At 33.2% G+C, this 25,631-nt stretch overlaps 3 protein-coding genes across 3 annotated transcripts; 2 read left to right on the top strand and 1 right to left on the bottom strand.

The window, feature by feature from the left end:
- Window positions 1–4,453: 4,453 nt before the first annotated feature.
- Window positions 4,454–8,268, top strand: LOC108327140 (putative disease resistance protein At4g10780). Its single transcript, XM_017560876.1, has 3 exons — window positions 4,454–4,643; window positions 5,487–7,651; window positions 8,209–8,268. Exons 1-3 carry the CDS (start codon window positions 4,454–4,456, stop codon window positions 8,266–8,268), a joined length of 2,415 nt encoding a protein of 804 aa, XP_017416365.1.
- Window positions 8,269–10,483: 2,215 nt separating this feature from the next.
- LOC128195647 (U-box domain-containing protein 12-like) lies at window positions 10,484–12,390 on the bottom strand. The gene is made up of 3 exons (XM_052873973.1): window positions 12,221–12,390; window positions 10,766–11,031; window positions 10,484–10,626 (listed from the first exon to the last, which is right to left on the bottom strand). The coding sequence occupies exons 1-3, from the start codon at window positions 12,388–12,390 to the stop codon at window positions 10,484–10,486; spliced, it is 579 nt and encodes a 192-aa protein (XP_052729933.1).
- A 1,443-nt stretch (window positions 12,391–13,833) lies between these two features.
- LOC108329444 (probable disease resistance protein At5g43730) lies at window positions 13,834–20,078 on the top strand. The gene is made up of 4 exons (XM_017563645.2): window positions 13,834–14,022; window positions 14,469–14,771; window positions 16,336–16,398; window positions 17,119–20,078. Exons 2-4 carry the CDS (start codon window positions 14,483–14,485, stop codon window positions 19,965–19,967), a joined length of 3,201 nt encoding a protein of 1,066 aa, XP_017419134.1. The 5' UTR covers window positions 13,834–14,022; window positions 14,469–14,482; the 3' UTR covers window positions 19,968–20,078.
- The last annotated feature ends 5,553 nt before the right edge of the window (window positions 20,079–25,631 follow it).

The raw sequence follows: 25,631 nt of genomic DNA, 5'->3' as shown, positions 1-25,631 counted from the left end.
ATTTCTATTTTTTTAATATAGTGTCATTTTATTAAAACTGCCATTTACCAATTTTATTAAAATTGGCATTAATCAATTGATAGTAAAATCAAACGTCAGAAAGAAAAGAAATTCACGCACGTATTGTATAGTGGAATTCACGTGTCAAGAGGGAGACTCGACACTCAGATGACGAACGTCAGGTGTCAAGCGACGAGAATTTGAAAATCAGTTAGTGGAAAACAGGTGTCGACGGAAGGGGATGTTCGTTTTGACGTGTGAAGCAAAACTTGGGTTTCAGAAAATCTACTCCATTTTCTGCATGCACCCTCTTTTCAAATTTCTGAAGAATCTCATTCTATCCTCCTTCTCTCTACATCCTCTTCATCTTCTCTCTGAGAAAACACTCACTTTCTCTCCTCCGATCACTATTCCGGCACCGTAGAAGCACTTCCGGCGTCAAGAGCTTCCAGATAAACCTTTCGGTTTGTGAAGCTGGGCTGGTAAGTATTTCTCTTCGATCTGTCGTTCGTTCTCTTAAAACATGCAAACCCAGTTCTGGGTTCGTGTGTTGATCTCCATTCTTAAAATGAGTGGTTCTGACAGTGTCGGGTTGTCACTTGGTGTAGTTTGAATTGTTGAGCATTGACGGTAGAAGAACCTGTAGTAGTGAAATTGTATTTCTGCGTCTGGGAACGTATGGTCACGCTTAGAGGTAAGTGAAGCTTATTTAATTTAATTTGTATGTTGTTGTACTGTATGAATATTCGTTAGTTGACTCAATGTTTTGATGCATGATGATTGATATGATTGGATTGTATGAACGTTCGTTTATTTAATGAGTGGAAATGAAATATGACTGAGTTATGTTATAATATATGAATTATATGAAACTTATATGATATGAATTGTATGAAGTATGAAAGTTGATTTTGATATGAGTGTATAAAGTTATGAAACTATATGTTAAGAAATGAGTTTGAAAAGAAATGATTCTGGTATGAAATTTCTCATATAAAAAAGTGTACGTTCGTTACTGAACAGTCATTGACCGTTCGGTTTTCCTGGTGAACCTAGTTGAAACGGGATTCTTTCATTTGGAGAGAATCATAGTTGAGGACGAGCGTCCTCGGGTGGTAATACTATGCTTGAGCGTTCGGTCAAGCATAGTTGTATCTGGGTATCCTGGGATAAACTCAATTTATATACATATAATGGTATATTTTCCGTTGTTCGTAAACACTACTTCGATAGTATCTTATTATATTTATCAAGCCTTTTATTATAAGTTTAGTAGTACTCGGTCTTACACCTAGCGCTCGTACTGAGTAGTGCTCGGTTTTACACCAATCGCTCGTACTGAGTAGTGCTCGGTCTTACACCAAGCGCTTGTACTGAGTAGTGCTCGGTCTTACACCAAGTGCTCGTACCCGTTTCTTGTATAATCTATCTTGAGGAAAATAATGTCTGTCTAACTTCAATAGAATTTTCTTCTCTACCGTGCTCGGTCATTTACTGGCATTCGGATTTCTTGATGTAAAATCAAATAAGTTAAATATTCATAAGCGTTCGGTTTCTTCATGAGAATTCTTCTAAGTATTATTATTGGAATATTTTGAAGTGTCAGTATCGATTGGTTCCAGCATAGAGTCGTAGCCTTTGGCGAGGTCTTTTCAGCGTTCGGTCAGAGTTATCAAGAGTTCATCCTGATGTTCCGTGAGTACTCATCCTCAAGTAGAGGGGAGTAGGTCATGTGTGGGAATGACAGGAGGTCCTAGTCCTTAGGGGTACTTTGGACAGATAGGATTAACCTCGGGTGGCAGCTGATGAGTATTCCAGTTACTACATTATCCAGGTGCACGAACATCGTAGCTACACGGATTCATACAGTCCGGACAGTCAGTCTAGTAATAGGTTTTGTGTGATATGCATGATGAAGTGTATCTTGTGCGTTGGATTGATTGAAATATATGTTTAAGTATGAATTAAATTATATAAGCTTATCTTGTGTTTTCTTGTGTTGTCTGGTTTTGTACGTCCGTCCTTGTCGTTGCAATGATCATCCGTGTGGGTGTGAGCAGGAGGAGACGAGTTGCTAGAAGGGGCGCTGGGAGAAGAAAATTTGATAGAAGTAGAAGTGAAAGCCGAACCGTAGGAACGTTCGGTTAGTAGTTTAGTTTTATGGTGAGGTGATCGTTCGGTCACCTCCTCTTTTGTTTTTATCTGACCGTGCGGTATTTCCTTTTGTAAACCGTTCGGTCTTGTTTCCACTTATCCTGTTCAGTTTTAATTAAAGCCTTTATGTAAGGCCGTTCGGCCTTGAACGTTCGTCTTCTTAATGTAAAACCTGAACTGAAATACTATTAAATGTAATGATTCTATGATATAGTTAAATGTTGTATTTTTGGGATGTTACAATTGACATTAAAAATTAATTTTCTGATAGTGACCTATGTAGCATTTGCCAACGAAATAACAAACTATTATAAAAATAAGTTGAGAAATAAGTTCTTCAAATTTTTAATATTCAGGAATTTCGATGAAACTGTTACCGAGTCTAACCCTTGAACAGGTAAAACCATTTACAGTCAATTCAATACTTAATTTAGGCATTTTTTTTCTCTTGATTTCGCAAATCACTCCTCAATTTTAGAAACTCAATTGATACTTTAAAGAGAGTACTTTGCTGCATTCAGCCATCAACCACATGGAAGAAGGATTTTATTCGGTAACTCATTTTTTCTTTCTGATTTTCTAATGAAAATGATTGCATCATGTGCTGTCTATGGTTTCTTACCTCTTTGAATGAAAGAAATTTCACTCTTTAGAAATAGATATCCCTTCAACCCTACCACACAAGAAACGATTCATGTGCAGGATCACCCTGTCCCTAGCCACTGGTTTGTTATTGTGTTTTGAATTCGTCAGAGGAAAATAACTTTTCTTTATTGATGTTAGTTGGAAGTATGATGTGGCTTGACCAATTAGGATTTTAGATTTCTAACTCAGGATTATGCATTCATCTTGAGAGACCCTTTTCCTTTCAAAAGCATTAGATTAATTTTGTACTAACTAAACTTCATGTATGGCAATATCCCTCGCAAGATATGTGAATTGAAATGTTCTTATGACCAAAGCCGAATGCATTACTCATTTTGCAATTGACGACACTTTGACTAAACCCTCCATCAATAACCTTAAAACTGTTTGAGGTGGTGAACATGAAATTTGATTAAGAAACGTGATATTAATTAGATTTCATTTTGGGTACAGGAAATATGTAATAATGGATATAGGCCAAAGAGGACCATTACTGAATCAAATTGATAGAGAAGAAGATGGTGGGTTGAAGTGTAAACAGGACTGAAATTCAAAGAGGGTTTTCAAGAATTAAAGTTCATATTGATGGAAGGAAAAGGCATTCCTCCTAACGATATCAGATCTTCCCATCATTCCCACCAACATGTCGATGTCATCAGAACGACGCAAGGTACAACTAATTTTTATTTCTTCTCGCACTCACATTTCCTTTTATCTATCTAAATGCTCAATTTATTAATTTTTTACACAGTTATTAATGTTTTTACTTAATTAATCATGGAATAAACTTTAAGATCAAACCGTCTAAATCTTGCACGAATATAAAAAATCTCAATGAATCGGGGTCCTATAAAATTTTTAGTGGCGCACTATACAGTGATATTTTTTTTGTGAATAGTTTTATATTACTATTTTATATAACACTCTCATCCTTATCACTATTAAATAATTTATTAGTACAAATTAAAAATACAATTTTCTTATATAAAAGCGTTTAATATAATTTAGACTTTTCTAAATGACAACCATAGCATCATCTTTTAGAAAAAATAAGTTATAATTAAGAAAATAAAAACAATTGAGTTTGTATATAACATGTATAGTAAATACTTTAAACGAGTAATAACTAATTTAATATGATTTATAAATAGGTTGGAGTGATTATAAATAAATTACAATATCTGTACCCACATGTCTAATGTTTTTAAAAAATTAAAATAAAATTTAATTTACATTATATTTTTTATTTTCTTATAATTTAATTTATTTTTTATTTTTTAAATATATAATTTTTTTAAGTATCTCCCGTATGTATGAATATATGTGGATTTTAAAACATTCATAGATATGTTTTCAATAAATCTTTCGTAGGCACCTTTAGATCTTTCAGTGTATTCGATCCAAATGTTGTCATCCTAATTGTATACATATAATATATCATTTAATATTTTTAATCATCGGAAAGGGACGGGGAAATGGTAACAGGGTTGGTGGTTCAATTAACGATAAAGAAAAACTATAGGATCAATATTATTAGAAGGTATGCAGCTTTGTTATGATTTAATTTTCTTTAGTGGTGATAAAGCATACCAACTCGGCCCGTTTCAACCTCGAGCTGACCTTGGTCCTGCAAAAACAGGTTGAGTATCGACCAATGAAGACCAGGTGGCTTAGCTGCTGGGTTGTTTTTGGGTTTGTCCGACCTGTTTTTGAGTTCGATCGAACTGTTTTTGAGTTCGATCGAGTTCTTTTCGAGCTCGACCAAATTTTTTTCGAACTCGATCGAGCGGTTACTGAGCTCAGTAGTGATGTTTTAGAACTTGACAGTGATATTTCAGATCTCGGTTGAAATGTTTCAAAACTTTGTCGAACTGTTTCAAAGCTCAATCAAAATGTATCAAAGTTCAGTCGAGCTATGGTTAGGATGTCAGGTTGGTTTGTTGACTGTTGGGCTGTCAAGTTAAAGACTTTGGCCCAATTTGCGCTTTTTTCTTTTTTGTCGAACTGTCAGACTAACGAGGATTTGTCATCCCTAATTTTCTTATATAAAAGTATATAAAATTGTTTAGTATAATTTAGATTTTTCTAAATGATAACCTTTAGGAAAACAAAAATACACACTCAAGTTTAGATATGGCATATATACATATAAGATGACATTTATTATTGGTGGTTTAATTAACCATAAAAAGGTTTTGAGATCAACAATATTAAGAGGAATGTAACTTTGTTATAGATTTATTGTGTTTATTTTGTTTATCATCTTCTCGTGACGTAGAATAAAAAGTAAAAATAAAAATCTACTGAACAAAACCAAAAGCATAAAATTTAAAAAGTTTAATTAAATATTTTCGCTCAGAAAATATATATATATATATATATATATATATATATATATATAATATTTTAATAAAGTAATATATATTTCAACGATTATTTTGACATAATGTATTATAGATCGATTAAAAAAATGAATTATTCTTTAAAAACTCTTTATTTAAAAATACTTAAAGACCCGTGTCATATCACTTTTAATATATTATTTTCGTATTTATTATTTAATAAAAAGAATTTTCGACAAACATTTAGAGTTTGTACTTAAAAGATGTATTTTGTATTTTTTTTTCCTTTATTTAAATATATAAGCACTCTTAAATGAACTAACATTCACCAAAACAATGAACTAGGTAATGAAGCAGAGTTTGGTAATACTGTCATGACTACTCCGCAAAGAAATTTAGATGAGTTTATATCCAACTTAACAAGGGAAGAAGACGACCTTAAGCAACAACTACAATATTTGAAGTCAAAAGGCAAGAAGCGCAAGCGAATTGTTGATGAGTGGTTTGACAAACTACAGAATATGAAACAAAGATGTATATATATGAAAAACTCACTGAATGAGTCTGGTCGGCCTAATTTCAATGTGCAAGGAGAAATAAGAGATTTGATTAAAGGAATGCAAAATCATAAGAAATGCAAGCCTATGGTGCTGTCAAATGAATTTGTTGGTAAGAAATTCGAAGGGAATGTGAAGAAGATGTGGAAGCTTTTGCGAGATGATCAAGTTTTCATTATTGGCATATATGGAATGGGAGGGGTCGGAAAAACATTCCTAGCAACTTATATCCAATGTGAGATAATAAGAAGCAAAATTTTTGAGGATGTCTTAAGGGTAACGGTCTCTCATGATTTCAACATCTTCAAATTGCAACAACAAATTGCAGAAAAAATAAAGGTAAACCTCTGCAAAAGTGATAATGAGACTAGTAGAGCAATAATTTTAGAATCAGAGTTGGAGAAAAGAAAAAACACAGTAATTATTTTGGATGATATTTGGGAATATGTTGATCTAGAAAAAGTGGGAATTCCACTTGGAGTTGGAGTAAAGGGTATTAAAGTAATCATGACAAGTCGCTTGAGACATGTGTGTCAACAAATGAAGTGCTTATCAGATAATAGGATAGAAGTGGGGGCTTTCAATGCTGATGATGAATATGGAGAAGCTTGGGAGTTGTTTTGGCTAGGACTTCAAAACTTTGGGACACGTCCCAAACTTTCTCCTGAAGTGCGAAATATTGCAAAATGTGTTGTAAGTAAATGCGATGGTTTACCACTTGCAATAAGTGTGATGGCTCGAATCATGATAGGGAATACTAGCATCCATGAGTGGAAATATGTCCTGGATGAATTTGATGAATGGTTAATGAAAGCGGAGATGAAGAAAGAAGTGATAACTGTACTAAGACGTAGCTATGACAATTTAGCTGAAAAGAAGGTGAAAAAATGTTTCTTATACAGTGCATTGCTACCTAAGTCTTTTGTTAGGGAAGATTTGATTATGATGCTGGTGGATATGGGACTCTTAAATGGAAGGAGGAGTTTGAAGAAAATATTTAACAAGGGAAATAACATAGTGAAGAAACTCATAAATCATTCATTATTGTTGGAGCATAATTCAACTTTAAGAATGCAAGGTCTGGTGAAGAAAATGGCCTGGAATATCTTGAAGGAGAGTGATGCTAACACGATGCTAAAATGTAATGAATATATGAAAAGCATATCTGAACTGGAATGGCCAACTGATTTGGAAACCGTTTCTCTTGCTAACAATACTATAGAAGAGATTCCATATGGCACATCTTTTAATTGTCCACGCTTATCCACTTTGCTTTTATTTGACAATTCAATTGGACATATTCCGGAGGATTTTTTCACATACATGAATGCTCTAAAAACACTTGGTTTATCAGAAAAGCATAACCTAACAAGTTTGCCTCGTTCTTTATCGAACGTGAGGTCTCTCACTTCTTTGATGCTCTATGAATGTTCAGAATTAAATGATATACCTCCATTGGGAGAGCTACAATCATTGTTGAGGTTGCAGATTTCAGGTTGTTCTATAGAAGCATTACCGGAAGGTTTGGAAAATTTAATAAACTTGAAATGGCTAGATTTGTCCAATAATGTCAATTTGGAATTGGTACCAGGAAGTTTTCTCTCTAGTTTGACCAACATTCAATACCTGAATCTCTGGCTTTGTTCAGGAGGTATAGAAGTAGAAGATGTAGAGGGGATGACTATGCTGGAATGTTTTGCAGGAACATTTGTCGATCAGGATAATCTCAACCGTTATGTGCGAGAAATCCTGGATAGTGCTAATGGACCTCAAACTTATTTAATCCATTATCTGGATTGGAAGCAAAATGGGCGTAAGAGGCCTCTTTGGGGTTGTGAATCTCTACTTTCCACTTTTATGTGTCGAATTATGTCCTTCAGAGATTGCAACGAATTGTCACATGTCCTTCCCAGAAACCTTCTAAAATTATTACTGGACTGCAATGATCATTGGGTATGCGTATGTGATGCTCTGTCATCAAATGATAGTTTTTCTTTGGAGGAAATTTGCATTCGGGATTGGACAAAACTGACAAGCATGTTTTGTTCATCTTGTTCCTTATGCACCCGTATCCGAAACCTTCAATCTTTAAAGCTTTATTATTTGGAAAGTTTAACCACCATTTTCAAGGAGTTGCCTCCGAGAGGCATGTTCTCTCATCTCAAAACCTTGGATGTCTACGAATGTCATAGAATAAAGATTTTGTTGCCATCAAGGTTAGTGCGACACGTTCAAAATCTGGAATCTGTAACTGTATCACACTGCGATTCAATGGAACAAATATTTGCACTGCCTTATGATGATACCGCTGAAGATGGAGATGAAGATGAAGATGAAGATGAAGATGATGAAGGTGAACATGATGATAATAACAAAATTAGACTCCGTAAGTTGAACTGTTTGAAAGTAATAGGTTTACCACAACTAAAGACTGTGTGCGAGGGGGTTTTAATTTGTAAATCTGGATTAGAACCAATCATCATTGATTGTCCCAAATTATGTGAGCCCAGGATAGAATAGATGGCTTCATGATTGTCCCAAATTATGTGAACTCGAAATACGCATTATGAATTTGTTTTGATGCATTTAAATAGAATAGTTGAAGTGATAAGTTTTTCCAAATCATTCCTCATCTCAGAAGTTCCATTTAAATAGGAAAATGACAACTGTAATATGTTTTCCTTTTTTTCTGTTATGTTTGGTGAGATTGTTGTCATCAAGGTTGTATCAAAGAAATATCTCCAAAAAGTTAGGAAACAAAACCAGACAACATGCTCCAGAAATTCAGTTTATATAAAATGCAGTTTTAGATTATTTATACACCAAAAAAAGAGACTGTTTCTTATTAAAAGCTGAAACTATAGCAGCAAAACATCAATAGAAAAAAGTGAAAGATGAGATTTTAATACCATTCTAGAGCACATTAAAAAAAGTTGTCTCCTTATGGTTTTAGAGGCCAAGAATAAGAAAAGGGTGTGGGGAAAGGTGTGAACGCAGGTAGATAGCATGCAAGAAGGAAGAGAGTTGTTATGAGCATGACACATCGGTGAAGGGTTGTATATCCTGTACTCTTTAGATGGGGGAAAAAGACATCAATATTTCTCTAATCTGTTTGTGATTGTGCTAGTGTTTATTAAACTGGTGTATCATGTTTAACAAGAGGAGGTAAATTTTCAATTAAAAAAGGTCATTCAAAGTTAGCAACAAATGTGATTATGCATAGTCAAACGGCATTTAGATTAGTTTCATAGTATATCTAATAGCAAACTATATTTTAAAAGTATGAGCATTTTGTAGGAAATCACTTTTCAAGGGTAACCTTTATTTTTCTAAATCTTAGCCTTATGGGAAATTGTGAGGGTTGGATGCCTGAATATTATATGGATCCTATTTATTTAGAATTTAAGCTTCAACGTGTTTGGTTTGGAGATAGTGAGGAACTCCCTGTTTGTTTCCAAGAGACCTTGGGCATTGTTTTTAACTCACACTGTCTTGGAATGGCCCTCCTTCTTTGCTGAAGATACAATAGAAATTACAAAAATTGAAGAATTTGTTATGTTTGTCAAATTCTTGTTTCTTATGTAGTAATATCCAAAACCTCAGATCTTTTATTCTTAACGGTTTAAACAGTTTAACGGTTAGGAAGATGTTGATTTAGCCCATTATTTGTCATCGGAGTGTGTTCTTTCATCTCATGAAATTTTGTATCATCAAATGCTATAAAATAGAAACGTCCCTAGCACCAGGGTTAGTGCCACTATTACGTTGCTGACGTTGATCAAACACATTTGCCGTCCATAACTACGGTGACTACAAAGAGATTGTTTTTTAGTGCAGTTTTTTTCCTTTTTTTCATTTGAGAGTTATTTTCTCTACAAAGAGTTTTTTAAACCTTTAGCGTTAGAGTTGCCACAACTAATTTGTAAAAAAAAATGTAAAAAGTTTTAATATTTTATTAGTGATTATTATTTTGTGAAAGTTTTAAATATTTTTTTATTTATAATTACTCACCTACTTTGATAATTTGTTAATTTAATTAATTTTTTTTATAATAATATATATATAATTGTAAATTATACAAAAATTAATCAAAAATTTATTTTATTAATGATTTAAGATAATGTATATTCAATAATAATTACAATGTAAAAATAAAAACAAAAGTACATAATGTTTAAAAAGTATTGTAAAATTGACTAAAAAATCTAATATGACTTTCAAACTAATATACGTCGAACTCGTTGAGTTTATTGAGGTTTCTAATACTTGTACTATTTGGTACGCACTTCCAACTGTGTTGTTTCTGTGAACTCCACTAATTTTTTTTTTTAGCATCAACTAATGCAAGCCTGCAATAAAGCCAGGAAACAAGTAATCAAAAGCCACAATATTTACAGAATGCTTAGGAAAATATGTTATTTATAACTGAGATAATAATTAGTATGATATGAAAGGTGAATGAAACAAACAAAGAAAGTTAACACCAACACAAGCAAATGTAATGGAGTGCCGCATGTGGCATCATTCATCTAAACTTTTGCACATAAGTTCAATACTCTCACAAGCAAAAGGGCTTCTATTCAATTATCATTCATCATTGGTGTTTGAGTTTGAGCAAAAGGTCTAGACTTCTTTGGCTCTCGGTAATATTGACCAAGAACTGGTTTAGCTGCCTCAGTCTATAATAGAGCAAAGACAAATTCCAAAGAGTGTGCGGTTAGTATAAATTTACCATTCCTTTAATTCATCAAAAGAAGTGCAGTAGAGGGACACTCACTCCTCCTATTAAGTGATAGTGTGGTATTTGAGGGAAAAGGTAATGAATGACATGGTTCCAATGTCATGGTGAATGTTATTGATCCATCCATAGTCACGATCAATAGTTGTAAGGCCACCCCTAAGGTAGCTCCATTCCTGTTCAGCTGACCCTGAAATACCACACTAGGTTGAAATGGTTTTTAATTTAACTTATAAGTAAGAAAAAGAAAGTCATAGACAAAATGAGTTTGATAACAGGGTAAAGCAAAATTAAGACATGCGTAATGTTCAATGAAAACAGGATAATACTCGGGTCAGGAATGGAGACTCCATTAGTTTCACACCACTTTAATATTAGGTCCTCGAAGACAATATTTGGAGTCAATGCCATATGATACAGTTTCTTTTTGGTTTTTGGGCATATAGTATTACCCTCATCAAACCAACCTTGTATCCACATCCTTTCATATGTTTCTCCTGAAGCAATGACAACAGGGTCATACATCAATCTTAAAGATATTGGGCATGCATATTCCTCAACAGGTGTAAGTTTATCCAACTCATTGGCATGAGTTCTATGCTCATCAAGGTTTGTTGGGAAACAGCGGTATTTGTTCCCTCCTCTGCTAACCCAAAATGGGCACTATGCGGAAACATAAAAATAAAAGTGTATGCGTAAGAAAAAATAACACCGAAAATTTTAACGTGGAAAATCCTCTCTGAAAAACCACGGGACCTTGTCCAGAAAATTATTTCCACTATGAAAGTAGGATTACAGTATTTCTCTCACTCTCTGAGGATCTCTCAATAAATCTCACCCTCTCGGATGGTATACAAAAAAACTCTCTTTTGCACACTCATAGTTTCTACTACACAGTGTCTTTCACCTCTCGGTGATGTTTCTCTCTTCACGGTAGTACCCGTGGCTTTCTCTCTTTCTCCTCTTGAATTCTTTCTTCACCGTTTGATTCTTGGTGAGTTGTGTTTTGCTGCACATTTTGCATTTATTTTATAATGAATGAAGTAAGAAAGGACAAGAAACATGGTTGGTGCATTGAAGCAATTTATGGAGCTTTAGGGAAGGTGGAAGACATTCTTCCTCAATATATGGTATATGAAAACATTGACCCTTCTTTTCAGCATGTGGATGAGTCCCATTTTTGTTTTTATCCAACAAAACTCCCCCATAAAACTCAAAATGGGTATTCCATCCTTCATTCCATCATTGCATCATGTCTTTAGTTGGAAGGTACCACGACACCAGCACCTTGACAACAATCTTCAACCTTCTTGGTTGGTATTGACTTAGTCATCATGTCAGACCAATTTAAGTCTGTATGGATTTTCTCTATCTTCAATTTCTTCTCATCCAACGCTTCTCGTATCCAATGATATCGGACATCGATATGCTTCGAGCGTGAATGGAACATGGGGTTCTTGGTTAGATGAATGGTACTTTGATTATCACAATTCACCACATAATCATCTTGATCATGTCCTAATTCACTTAGGAAATTCTTCATCCATAGCATCTCTTTAGAGGCTTCAGTCACCGCTACATACTCTGCTTCAGCAGTAGACAATGTCACACATTTTTGTAGCTTTGACTGCCAAGAAACAGCTCCCCCTGCAAAAGTAATCAGGTAACCTGATGTTGACTTCCTTGAATCAACATCTCCAGCCATGTCTGAGTGTGAATATCCGATTAGCTTTAGATCTCCATTGCCAAAACACAAGCTTCTTTTGACAGATCCTCTTAGATACCTTAGTATCCACTTAACAGCTTCCCAATGCTCCTTTCCTGGATTTGACATGAATCTGCTCACAACTCCTACATCATAGCCAATATCTGGCCTTGTACAAACCATTGCATATATAAGGCTACCCACGACAGAAGAGTGCTTTTTGTACATTGCATTACTACCTAATTTCATGTTTAAAGATAATGTGATAAAGAAGCTTCTTGATATAGGACTATTAAATGGAAAGAAGAGTTTTGAGGAAATATTTGACGAAGGAAATGTCATGGTAGATAAGCTTGTAAACCATTCTTTATTGATGAGGAATAATTTGGTACTATCAATGCATGATTTAGTGAGAAAAATGGCGTTGAATATATTGAAGGAGAGTGTCAGTAACATGATAAAATGTAATGGAAATATGAAAAAAATACATGATACATGGGAGTGGACAATTGATTTGGAAGTAGTTTCTCTTGCTAAAAACATGATAGAAAAAATTCCAAAGGGCACATTTCCAATTTGTCAAATTCCATAGGCTACATCTCCAATTTGTCCACGCCTGTCAACCTTGTTTTTATTTGAAAATTGCATTAATATAGTTTGAAATATCAATTTATCTAGATGTCATGTCTAACATAAGTTTAAAATGAAAAAATTCTAGGAATATTGAGATCACGTACTTATCATCAAAACCAATGAAAGTCATGCACATGTTAGAAAATTTTACATGAAACTCCCTAAACCGTTAGGTTTTCGAAGCGTAAGGTGTCATGATGTTATGAAAAGGATTTGCTTTAACTTGTACTAATATTCAGACACCACATACGTGGAGCAGAAATACAATGGCTGAGAGACATTTAGTTTGATGAATATTTGCAGTGTAAGCTACTCCAAGGAAAACTCTGACATGGTGCTTCTTCGGCAATACCAACTTTCAATAGTTTATATTTACCCAAATCAACACAAGTTAAATGTCGAAAATGAAAATACATCGTAACAATGAAGGGACTGCCATCATCGTTTTCCCAAAAACACCCGAATATCATCAACTTACAAATTGCTTGGATCCAATGTTGTTCCTTTCTGCAATTGTTTCAATCATGTACCAAGCATCGTTATCAGGAAGTCCCAGTCCAGCCTTCATCACGCAGGAAAAAGAGGGTCGGTATTAAAAGCACCAAAAGACTTTAATGAAATTACAAAAGGTAACAAGGAAATTCGAGCACATGAATAGCCAAAACAATACCATGTGGATGTCAACACAACAAGCTGAGCTGTCACCAAAGATGCATAGTTGGCAGACCTGACAAAAAATGCAAATCCATAAACACCTACTTTAACAACACTTCTACAAGTTAATATATCATATAAATCTTAAATTTAGATAATTTATTTATTAAGTCCTTTTAAAACCTGTCAAATAATAATAATATCATAAATATAAGGAGAGTTAGTACATTATAAAAGAAGACTTATGAGCCATGTTACAGGGGTCCAACGAATTAATGTTTTGTCTATGACATGGATACTTTAAGACTTATGAGCCATGCTAATAGGGTCCAACGAATTATTGTTTTGTTTATCATCACATGGATACTTTACGACTTCCAAACGCGTATCAGGAAATTTCCACGAAACTTTCTCTCCCTGAACCGCGTCCAACCCTTGAACAGTCTATAAATTCTATACCTAACGTTAGATGGATCTTTCACTTTTTTTCTATGTTTTTTAAATTACTACTAAATTTTGAAACAGAATTTGATACAATATAATAGAGAGTAATTGCATTCAGTAATCAACCAGCTGGAAGAAGGGCTTTATTCGGTAATTCCTTTCTTTCTCTCTGAATTTTCAATGAAAATTATTGCTTCATGTTCTTTTATTGTAATAGTTTTGCTTTGCCTTATTTATCTAATTTTGCATTTCATGATAGTTGGATACTGACTTAGTTGTAAATCAAAGTTAACGGGTGCTGTAAATGATTACTTAAACGCTTCTTACCTTTTTGAATGAAATTTAAACTAATTTAACTCCTTAGAAAGAGATATCCCTTCTACCCTACAGCACAAGAAACGATTCATCATGTGCAGGAAATTGTTTTAATGTTTTGAACTTCGAAAGCATGCTTGAAATCTGAATTGAAATATCATGGCTGATTTTGCAGTTGAGTTTTCTTTGACACTTTCATCAACCCTTTGAGGTGGTGAGCATGAAATTTGATTAAGAAACGATGAAATGAATATTAATTAGATTTCGTTTTATGGATCCAGGAAATATAGTAATAATGGGTAGGCCGAAAGATGAGTACTACTGGAATCAAGTTGATAGAGAAGAAGATGGTAGGCTGAAGTGTAAGCGCTGTGAATTCAAATTCAAAGGAGGAGTTTCAAGAATTAAAGCACATATTGATCGATTAGAAGGAAAAGGCATTCGTATATGCTCCACATCTCCCAAAGATATCACATCTTCAGATCATTCCCATCAAGATATCAATGTCATCACTGCATCTCCCAAAGATATCACATCTTCAGATCATTCCCATCAAGATATCAATGTCATCACTGCATCACAAGGTACAACTATTTTTTATTTCTCACTCACACCTATATCCTATTTAAATGTTCGATGTTTTTTTATAATTTTTGCAAAGCTTATTAATCTTTTTACTTAATTAATCCAAGGTATAAACTTTAAGATGAAGAAGTCTAAATCCTGCAGCAATATAAAAAATCTCAAAGAGGAGAAAAACGTAAATAAAAAAAAAACAAATAAATCTCTAAACATTACAACATATTAAAACTGGGTCTCATAAAATTTTTAGTGTCTCATTATACCGTCATATTTTTTGTAAATACTGATTAACTAAAACAAGATTATATTATTTTTACTACTTTTATATAACACTATTTTTTCTTTATCTTATATTAGCTATTTCATCCCATTTTTTTTATCCTGTTCAATATTAAAATTTTATTATTAAAAATTAAAATACTTTTTTTCTTATATAGAAGAGTTTAATATAATTTAGACTTTTCTAAAATATAACCATATCAAACATCTTTTAAGAAAAAAAATGCACTCAAGTTTTTATATAGTTTAAATATAGTTTAAGTGGATGAAAGGTTGAGAAAATAGCTCATTGTTAATGATTCAATTAACGATGAAAGAACTATAGGATCAGCGTCACTAAAAAGGTATATGCATTTTTATTACAGATTTATCATGTTGAGTTCCTTCTCTGCACTCTTGTGTTTGTAATTTTTAAGGTGATACAACATATTTTGCTTTATATTTTTCATTATTGACTTTGTTACTAATAGTGTATATCCCTAACTTTTTTTACGGATATCTATTTAAAAGATTTTATGGATATTTTAAAATTCGCAAATACAAATATTAAAAAGTATATTTTTATATATTTTAAAATAAAATTATAAAAAAATATATAAATTTTAATTTTAATTAAATTAAATTAAATTAAATATAAATTAATTTTATTTTAAATAAAATAAAATAAAATAAAATATAAATTAATTATTATTTTTATTTTTTATGGTAACAAGTACATGGAATCATTCTTTTAATTCTTCGTTTTTTTCATATAATTTTTTTAATTATTTTATTTTCAATTTACAATTAGCTAAAATGTAAGGACTTTATTTTTCTATGCTGTAGAAATGGATAATAATAACAACGCCTTTTTAGATGAAAAAGATTGTCATTTCATATATATATATATGGTTAGTTAATAAAAAATTAGTTGATCTATAATATCATATCACATATACATAGGTTTCTGTAAACTAATTTTCTTTTTATTTTAGATTCAATCGAAAATGAAATTATTTGAAAACTTAAAAAATAATCTCAGATTAGATAATGTAATATTTACATTTAATTCATTTATAAACGGATATTAAAATATTTGTTAACAAATATTAAAATATTTATTATTTGTAACTCGTTGGTATCAATTATTTTTGTCGCAAATTTTATCTATGAATAGCTGGAAGGATTTTTTGTATTGTAGATATATCTTGTGAAACTTTCCTTAATATTAAATATATTGTACTTTTATTCTTGAGTTTAGTTGAAGTTTAAAAAAAATGATAGATTTTCTTTTTGTCTACATTGAAGTGGTTGAAAGTGGTTTAGAAATGGTTGGGGGTGCAACTACATTATCAGCTGCTTTATTTGAAGGTACACATTCTAGTTACCATTCCATTTTGTTATTTTTCTTATTTTTCACATAGCTGTTTTTATCTTTTATTTAGGTGATGCCAACATAAATGTATTTTGTATTTTAATTCTCAATTGTTAATTTTATTTTTACCCAATGAAGATTTTACGTTTCATCATTATTATGTATTTTAAATTAACCACATTTTTTTTTATTTTTTACTGTGAGCATGATATATCTATGAGGGCTAATTAAGTTTTCAATTACTTAAAAAGTTTAAATTTCTATTTTAGTTCCTGTAATTATTTTTACCATTTCTATACTCTCGTTTATATTTTCTTTTTCATCAATATTAGTCTTTCTCATGGACTACTTTTGTTTATTTTAAAAAACAATTGTCTAAAATTAATTAGTAAAGAAAAATCTGTTGACTAAAAGAATTAAATATAATAATTTGAACTAAATATTTTAGCTTAAAATATATATATTATTTTGATAAAGTGATATATATTTCAACAATTATTTTGATGTAATATATTATAAATCGAAGAATTTCTTTTAAAGACTCCTTATTTAAATAGATTTCACTTCTAATATATTATTTTCTTAATTAATACTAACTAAAAGGAAAAGTCAACAAAGTATTGTTTAATGAGATTTTGTAATATGTATTCTTTCTCCTTTGTTTGAATATATCAACACTCTTAAATGAACTAAGATTCACCAGAACAATTAAACAGGTAACGAAGAGGAATATAGTAATGGTGTTTTAACTACTTTGCAAAGTAAATTAGATGAGTTGAGGTCCGATCTAATATGTGAAGAAGAGGACATTCAGGGACAATTACAATTGCTGGAGTTACGTGGCCAGAAGCGCAAAAAAAAGGTTGATCATTGGTTGGAAGAAATACAAAACATGAAACAAAGAGCTATTGATATGAAAGACTCACTGAATGAGTTTGGGTGCTCTAACTTTCATGTACCACAAGGAGAAATGTATTCGGCTGAAGAATCACAAAAGAAAATACAACATTTGACTGAAGATATTCAATATCATAAGAAATGGAAGCCTCTGGTGTTGACTCATGAATATTTTGGTAGGAAATTTGAGAAAAATGTTGAGAAGTTGTGGAAGCTTACGAGAGATGATCGAGTTTTCATCATTGGCATATATGGAATGGGTGGAGTGGGAAAAACTTTCCTAGCCGCTTACATGCAGAATGAGATAAAAAGAAACAAAATTTTCGAGGATGTCTTATGGGTTACTGTTTCCCATGATTTTACCATTGTCAAATTGCAACAGCGTATTGCAGAAATAATAAAGGTAAGGCTTTGCAGTGACGATGAAACGGAAAGATCAATGATTCTGGCGTCAGAGTTGGAAAAAAGAAAAAACATATTATTTATTTTAGATGATGTTTGGAAGTATATTGATCTAGAAAAGGTAGGAATTCCTCGAGTAAATGGTATTAAATTGATCATCACAAGTCGGTTGAGACATGTCTGTCAACAAATGGATTGTCTCTCTGTTAATATAATAGAAGTGAGTCCTAGTGATTATAATGATTATTATCTTGATGATGATTATCTTGATGATGATTATCTTGATGATGATGATCTTGATGATGATCTTGATGAAATTGATTCAGATTGGAAGTTATTTTTGCTGAAACTTGGACACTATGAGACACCTTTAACACTTTCCCCTCAAGTGCGGAATATCGCAAAATCTGTTGTACGGAAGTGTGGTGGTCTACCGCTCGGAATCAGTGTGATGGCTCGAACTATGAAAGGGATAACTAGCATCCATTGGTGGAGACATGTGCTAAATAAACTTGACAATTTGGAAATGGGAGTGATGCAGGAAGAAGTTTTAACTGTATTAAAACGTAGTTATGATAATTTAAGTGAAGAGGATGTGCAAAAATCTTTTTTGTACATTGCATTGCTACCTAATTTCATGTATAAAGATGATGTGATAAAGAAGCTTTTTGACATAGGACTATTAAAAGTAAATAAGAGTTTGGAGGAAATATTTGATGAAGGAAATGTCACGGTGGATAAGCTCTTAAACCATTCTTTATTGATGGAGAATGATTTGGCCCTATCAATGCATGATTTAGTGAGAAAAATGGCTTTGAATATCTTGAAGGAGAGTGGCAGTAAGATGATGATAAAATGTAATGGAGATATGAAAAAAATACCTGATACATGGGAATGGACAATTGATTTGGAAGTAGTTTCTCTAGCTACAAACAAGATAAACGAAATTCCACAGGACACATCTCCAATTTGTCCAGGCCTGTCGACCTTGTTTTCATTTGAAAATTTCATTACACATATTCCAGAGTGTTTTTTCACTCACATGAATACTCTAACCATTCTTGATTTATCAGGAAATTCTTTCTTAAGACCTTTGCCTCGCTCGCTATCTAATTTGAGGTCTCTCACTTCTTTAATGATCAATAAATGTTCAGGATTGACAGATATACCTCCATTAGGAGAGTTACAATCATTGTTAAGGTTAGAGATTTCAAATTGTTTAATCGAAGTACTACCAGAAGGTTTGGAAAATCTAGTAAACTTGAGATGGTTAGATCTATCCAATAATGCTTATTTGGAATTGGTACCAAGAAGTTTTCCGTCTAATTTGACCAATATTCAATACCTGAACCTCTGGCATTGTTCAGGAGGTATAGAAGTAGAAGATGTAAAGGAGATGACTATGCTTGAATGTTTTAAAGGAACATTTGCCAATGAGAATATTCTTAACCGTTATGTACGAGAAATCTTGAATAGTGCTAATGGACCTCAAACTTATTTAATCGATCATCTGGTGGATTGGAAGCATAATTGGCGTGAGAGGCCTCCTTGGAGTTGGGAATCTTATTTTCTCACATTTGACTATCGAACTATGTCCTTTAAGGATTGCAAAAAAATGCCACATTTCCTTCCGGAAAACCTTATAAAATTATTACTGGAGTACAATGATCATTGGGTATACTTATGTGATATTCTATTATCAAATGATATTTCTCATTTGGAGGAAATTTGCATTCATGATTCGACAAATCTAACGAGTTTGTTTTGTTCATCTTCATCTTGTTGTTTGTGCATCAATATCAGAAACCTTCGAACTTTGAAGCTTTCTTGTTTGCAAAGTTTAACTACCATTTTCAAGGAGTTGCCTCCGAGAGGCATGTTCTCTCATCTCAAAACCTTGGATGTCTACAAATGCCATAGAATAAAGATTTTGTTGCCATCAAGGTTAGTGCGACACCTTCAAAATCTGGAATCTGTAACTTTATCACACTGCGATTCAATGGAACAAATATTTGCACTGGCTTATGATGATAGTGATAAAAATGATGAAAATGATGATGATGGAGATAGGGATGGAGATGAAGATGAAGATAATGAAGGTGAACATGATGATAATAACAAAATTAGACTTCCTAAGTTGAACTGTTTGGAAGTAAAATATTTACCACAACTAAAAACTGTGTGCGAAGGGGTTTTAATTTGTAACTCTGGTTTAAAACCATTCATCATTGATTGTCCCAAATTATGTGAGCCCAGGATAGAATAGATGGCTTCATGATTGTCCCAAATTATGTGAACTCGAAATTTGCACTATGAATTTGTTTTTATGCATTTAAATAGAAGGTTGAAGTGATAAGTTTTTCCAAATCATTCCTCATTTCAGAGGTTCCATTTATATAGGAAAATGACAACTGCAATATGTTTTCCTTTTCTTCTGTTATGTTTGGTGAGATTGTTATCATCAAGGTTGTATCAAAGAAACATCTCCAAAAAGTTAGGAAACAAAACCAGACAACATGCTCCAGAAATTCAGTTGATATAAAATGCAGTTTTAGATTATTTATACATCAAAAAAATAGACTTTTTCTTATTAAAAGCTGAAACTATAGCAGCAAAATATCAATAGAAAAAAGTGAAAGATGAGATTTTAATACCATTCTAGAGCACATTAAAAAAGTTGTCTCCTTATGGTTTTAGAGGCCAAGAATAAGAAAAGGGTGTGGGGAAAGGTGTGAACGCAGGTAGATAGCATGCAAGAAGCAAGAGAGTTGTTATGAGCATGACACATTGGTTAAGGGTTGTATATCCTGTACTCTTTAGATGGGGAAAAAGACATCAATATTCCTCTAATCTGTTTTTGTGATTGTGCAAGTGTTCATTAAACTGGTGTATCATGTTTAACAAGAGGAGGTAAATTTTCAATTAAAAAAAGTCATTCAAAGTTACCTCACTTAGCTTTTGCTCACTATTCACTTTTGATTATGCATAGTCAAACGATATTTAGATTAGTTTCACAAAATATCTAACAGCAAACTATATTTTGAAAGTCTGAGTATTTTGTAGGAAACCACTTTTGACGGCTAACATTTTGTTTTTCTGGATCTTAGCCTTATGGGAAATTGTGAGGTTTGGATGCCTGAATATTATATGGATCCTATTTATTTAGAATTTAACCTTCAACGTGTTTGGTTTGGAGATAGTGAGGAACTCCCCAATTTGTTTCCATGAGACCTTTAGGCATTGTTTGTAACTCACAAGGAGAATACTTATGAGATAAACTGTGATGGAATGGCCCTCCTTCTCTGCTGAATATACAAACCAAATTACAAAAATTAAAGAGTTTGTTATGTTTGTCAAATTCTTGTTTCTTATGTAATAATATCCAAAACCTCCGATATTTTATTCTTAACCGTTTAAAAAGTTTAACGGTAAGGAAGATGTTGATTTAGTACATTATTTGTCATCAGAGTGTGTTTTTTCATCTCATGAAATTTTGTATCATCAAATGCTATAAAATAGAAACGTCCCTAGCACCAGGGTTAGTGCCACTATTACGTTGCTGACGTTGATCAAACACATTTGCCGTCCATAACTACGGTGACTACAAAGAGATTGTTTTTTAGTGCAGTTTTTTTCCTTTTTTTCATTTGAGAGTTATTTTCTCTACAAAGAGTTTTTTAAACCTTTAGCGTTAGAGTTGCCACAACTAATTTGTAAAAAAAAATGTAAAAAGTTTTAATATTTTATTAGTGATTATTATTTTGTGAAAGTTTTAAATATTTTTTTATTTATAATTACTCACCTACTTTGATAATTTGTTAATTTAATTAATTTTTTTTATAATAATATATATATAATTGTAAAGTATACAAAAATTAATCAAAAATTTATTTTATTAATGATTTAAGATAATGTATATTCAATAATAATTACAATGTAAAAATAAAAACAAAAATACATAATAATGTTTAAAAAGTATTGTAAAATTGACTAAAAAATCTAATATGACTTTCAAACTAATATACGTTGAACTCGTTGAGTTTATTGAGGTTTCTAATACTTGTCCTATTTGGTACGCACTTCCAACTGTGTTGTGTCTGTGAACTCCACTAATTTTTTTTTTTAGCATCAACTAATGCAAGCCTGCAATAAAGCCAGGAAACAAGTAATCAAAAGCCACAATATTTACAGAATGCTTAGGAAAATATGTTATTTATAACTGAGATAATAATTAGTATGATATGAAAGGTGAATGAAACAAACAAAGAAAGTTAACACCAACACAAGCAAATGTAATGGAGTGCCACATGTGGCATCATTCATCTAAACTTTTGCACATAAGTTCAATACTCTCACAAGCAAAAGGGCTTCTATTCAATTATCATTCATCATTGGTGTTTGAGTTTGAGCAAAAGGTCTAGACTTCTTTGGCTCTCGGTAATATTGACCAAGAACTGGTTTAGCTGCCTCAGTCTATAATAGAGCAAAGACAAATTCCAAAGAGTGTGCGGTTAGTATTAATTTACCATTCCTTTAATTCATCAAAAGAAGTGCAGTAGAGGGACACTCACTCCTCCTATTAAGTGATAGTGTGGTATTTGAGGGAAAAGGTAATGAATGACATGGTTCCAATGTCATGGTGAATGTTATTGATCCATCCATAGTCACGATCAATAGTTGTAAGGCCACCCCTAAGGTAGCTCCATTCCTGTTCAGCTGACCCTGAAATACCACACTAGGTTGAAATGGTTTTTAATTTAACTTATGAGTAAGAAAAAGAAAGTCATAGACAAAATGAGTTTGATAACAGGGTAAAGCAAAATTAAGACATGCGTAATGTTCAATGAAAACAGGATAATACTCGGGTCAGGAATGGAGACTCCATTAGTTTCACACCACTTTAATATTAGGTCCTCGAAGACAATATTTGGAGTCAATCGCATATGATCCAGTTTCTTTTTGGTTTTTGGGCATATAGTATTACCCTCATCAAACCAACTATGTATCCACGTCCTTTCATATGTTTCTCCTGAAGCAATGACAACAGGGTCATACATCAACCTTAAAGATATTGGGCATGCATATTCCTCAACAGGTGTAAGTTTATCCAATTCATTGACATGAGTTCTATGCTGATCAAGGTTTATTGGGAAACAATGGTATTTGTTCCCTCCTCTGCCAACCCAAAATGAACACTACGTGGAAGCGTAAAAATAAAAGTGTATGTGTAGGAAAAAATAACACCGAAAATTTTAATGTGGAAAATTCTTTCGGAAAAATCACGGGACCTTGCCCAAAAAATTATTTCCACTATAAAAAGTAGGATTACAGTGTTTATCTCACTCTCTGAGGATCTCTCAATAAATCTCACCCTCTCGGATGGTATACAAAAAAAACTCTCTTTTGCACACTCATAGTGTCTACTACACGGTGTCTTTCACCTCTCAGTGATGTTTCTCTCTTCACGGTAGTACCCGTGGCTTTCTCTCTTTCTCCTCTTGAATTCTTTCTTCACCGTTTGATTCTTGGTGAGTTGTGTTTTGCTGCACATTTTGTATTCATTTTATAATGAATGAAGTAAGAAAGGACAAGAAACATGGTTGGTGCATTGGAGCAATTTATGGAGCTTTAGGGAAGGTGGAAGACATTCTTCCTCAATATATGGTATATGAAAACATTGACCCTTCTTTTCAGTATGTGGATGAGTCCCATTTTTGTTTTTTATCCAACAAAACTCCCCCATAAAACTCAAAATGGGTATTGCATCCTTCATTCCATCATTACATCTTGTCTTTAGTTGGAAGGTACCACGACACCAGCACCTTGACAACAATCTTCAACCTTCTTGGTTGGTATTGACTTAGTCATCATGTCAGACCAATTTAAGTCTGTATGGATTTTCTCAATCTTCAATTTCTTCTTATCCAACGCTTCTCGTATCCAATGATATCGGACGTTGATATGCTTCGAGCGTGAATGGAACATGGGGTTCTTGGTTAGATGAATGGTACTTTGATTATCACAATTCACCACATAATCATCTTGATCATGTCCTAATTCACTTAGGAAATTCTTCATCCATAGCATCTCTTTAGAGGCTTCAGTCACCGCTACATACTCTGCTTCAGCAGTAGACAATGTCACACATTTTTGTAGCTTTGACTGCCAAGAAACAGCTCCCCCTGCAAAAGTAATCAGGTAACCTGATGTTGACTTCCTTGAATCGACATCTCCAACCATGTCTAAGTCTGAATATCTGATTAGCTTTAGATCTCCATTGCCAAAACACAAGCTTCTTTTGACAGACCCTCTTAGATACCTTAGTACCATTCATCTAACCAAGAACCCCATGTTTCATTCACGTTCGAAGCATATCGACGTGCGGTATCACTGGATACGAGAAGCGCTGGATGAGAAGAAATTGAAGATAGAGAAAATCCATACAGACTTGAATTGGTATGACATTATGACTAAGTCAATACCAACCAAGAAGGTTGAAGATTGTTGCCAAGGTGCTAGTATATTGGTTCCTTCTGACTAAGTAAGAAAGATAAAAAGGTCCATTTAATATTTATGGGGGAGATTTGTTGAATAAACAAATACAATAGACCCACCACTTGCTGAACAAAGTGAGAAATAATGCACCAAAAGATAGTGCACCGAAAGTTGGAGAAAATGTCTCCCATTTCCTCTTGTTTCACGAAACATGAGTGCACCTCACCAACCATGTTCCTTGTTTTCTTCTTCTTTAGTCTACTATAAAACAGAGGTCATCCATGGAGAAGATACACCAACAAAAGAAGAAGAGAAACCTACCGTGAAGAAAAGAGAGCCACGGTGAAGGAGAAAATAGAGAGTTTTTGTGTGTGAGAGAAATACCGAGAGGTGTAGACACAGTGCAATAGAAGATACTGTGAGTGTGAAAGTGAGAGTTTTGTATAACATCCGAGAGGGTGAGATTTACTATGAGATCCTCAGAGAGTGAGAGAAACATTGTAATCCTACTTTTATAGTGGATATATTTTTCTGGACTAGGTCCCGTGGTTTTTCCCGAGAGGGTTTTTCACGTTAAAATTTCCGGTGTTATTTTTCTTACGCATACACTTCTATTTCTACACTTCCGCACAGTGCCCATTTTGGGGTTCACAGAGGAGGGAACAAATATCGTTGTTTCCCAACATGGTGGCACCCAGTTTTTGAAGCAAGCAATGCCTTCTTCCACCACTTGAGGCATTTAGAAGCTGCAAATTGTCACGTGTGGTTGCTTGGCTTCCTCTTCCACTTGGTAAATCCCAAACCTAGAGTAATATGGATGGGTTTGTTGCCTGAATGGGTCAGAAAGAAGGCCCAAAGAAGAAGGGTGTTCTTTGTTGGCTTCAGGTTCCACATTCTGGCTGTTATAGTAGACGCTGTCTAGGTTCAGAGTCATTTCTTCTCTTTCGCGACGAGATAGAAGTGAAAACCTGAGAGTTTTAATGAACTGGAGCTCTTACCAGAAGATGGGAGAGCAGCAGAGCAGACACAAGAGGTTGGACTGGAGGTTGAACTGGAGCCAGGTAGTAGAGGGAGCAGGCAGACGAAGTCGCGGATGCGGAATTTTGATAATGATGAACTGTTTTGACTTGGAAAAAGTTATAGAATTTTGATTTGGAGGGAAGTTGAGTGACTTGAAAATCTTAGGGAACTAAAAATAATTAAGAGAAAGAAAAAAAAAGAAAAGTAAATTATAATTATGTAAAATATAAATGTTCCGATGTAGGATCAAGTCTGCATAATTTCTTTCAAATGTCATTCGGTCCACGCTCTCCTTGTTCTCTCCGTCTTGTCAAGCTTTGTTCAATCTCTTGTGCACCAATCGGAGGTGTACATATTAAAGGTGTTCCGATGTCAAAGTCACTGATAATCCCATCAATAAGGTTAAGTGCTGTAA

This window comes from Vigna angularis, chromosome 2 (genome assembly GCF_016808095.1).
Source record: "Vigna angularis cultivar LongXiaoDou No.4 chromosome 2, ASM1680809v1, whole genome shotgun sequence".
Lineage (NCBI taxonomy): Eukaryota > Viridiplantae > Streptophyta > Magnoliopsida > Fabales > Fabaceae > Vigna > Vigna angularis.
This window is presented reverse-complemented; position numbering and strand designations above follow the sequence as displayed.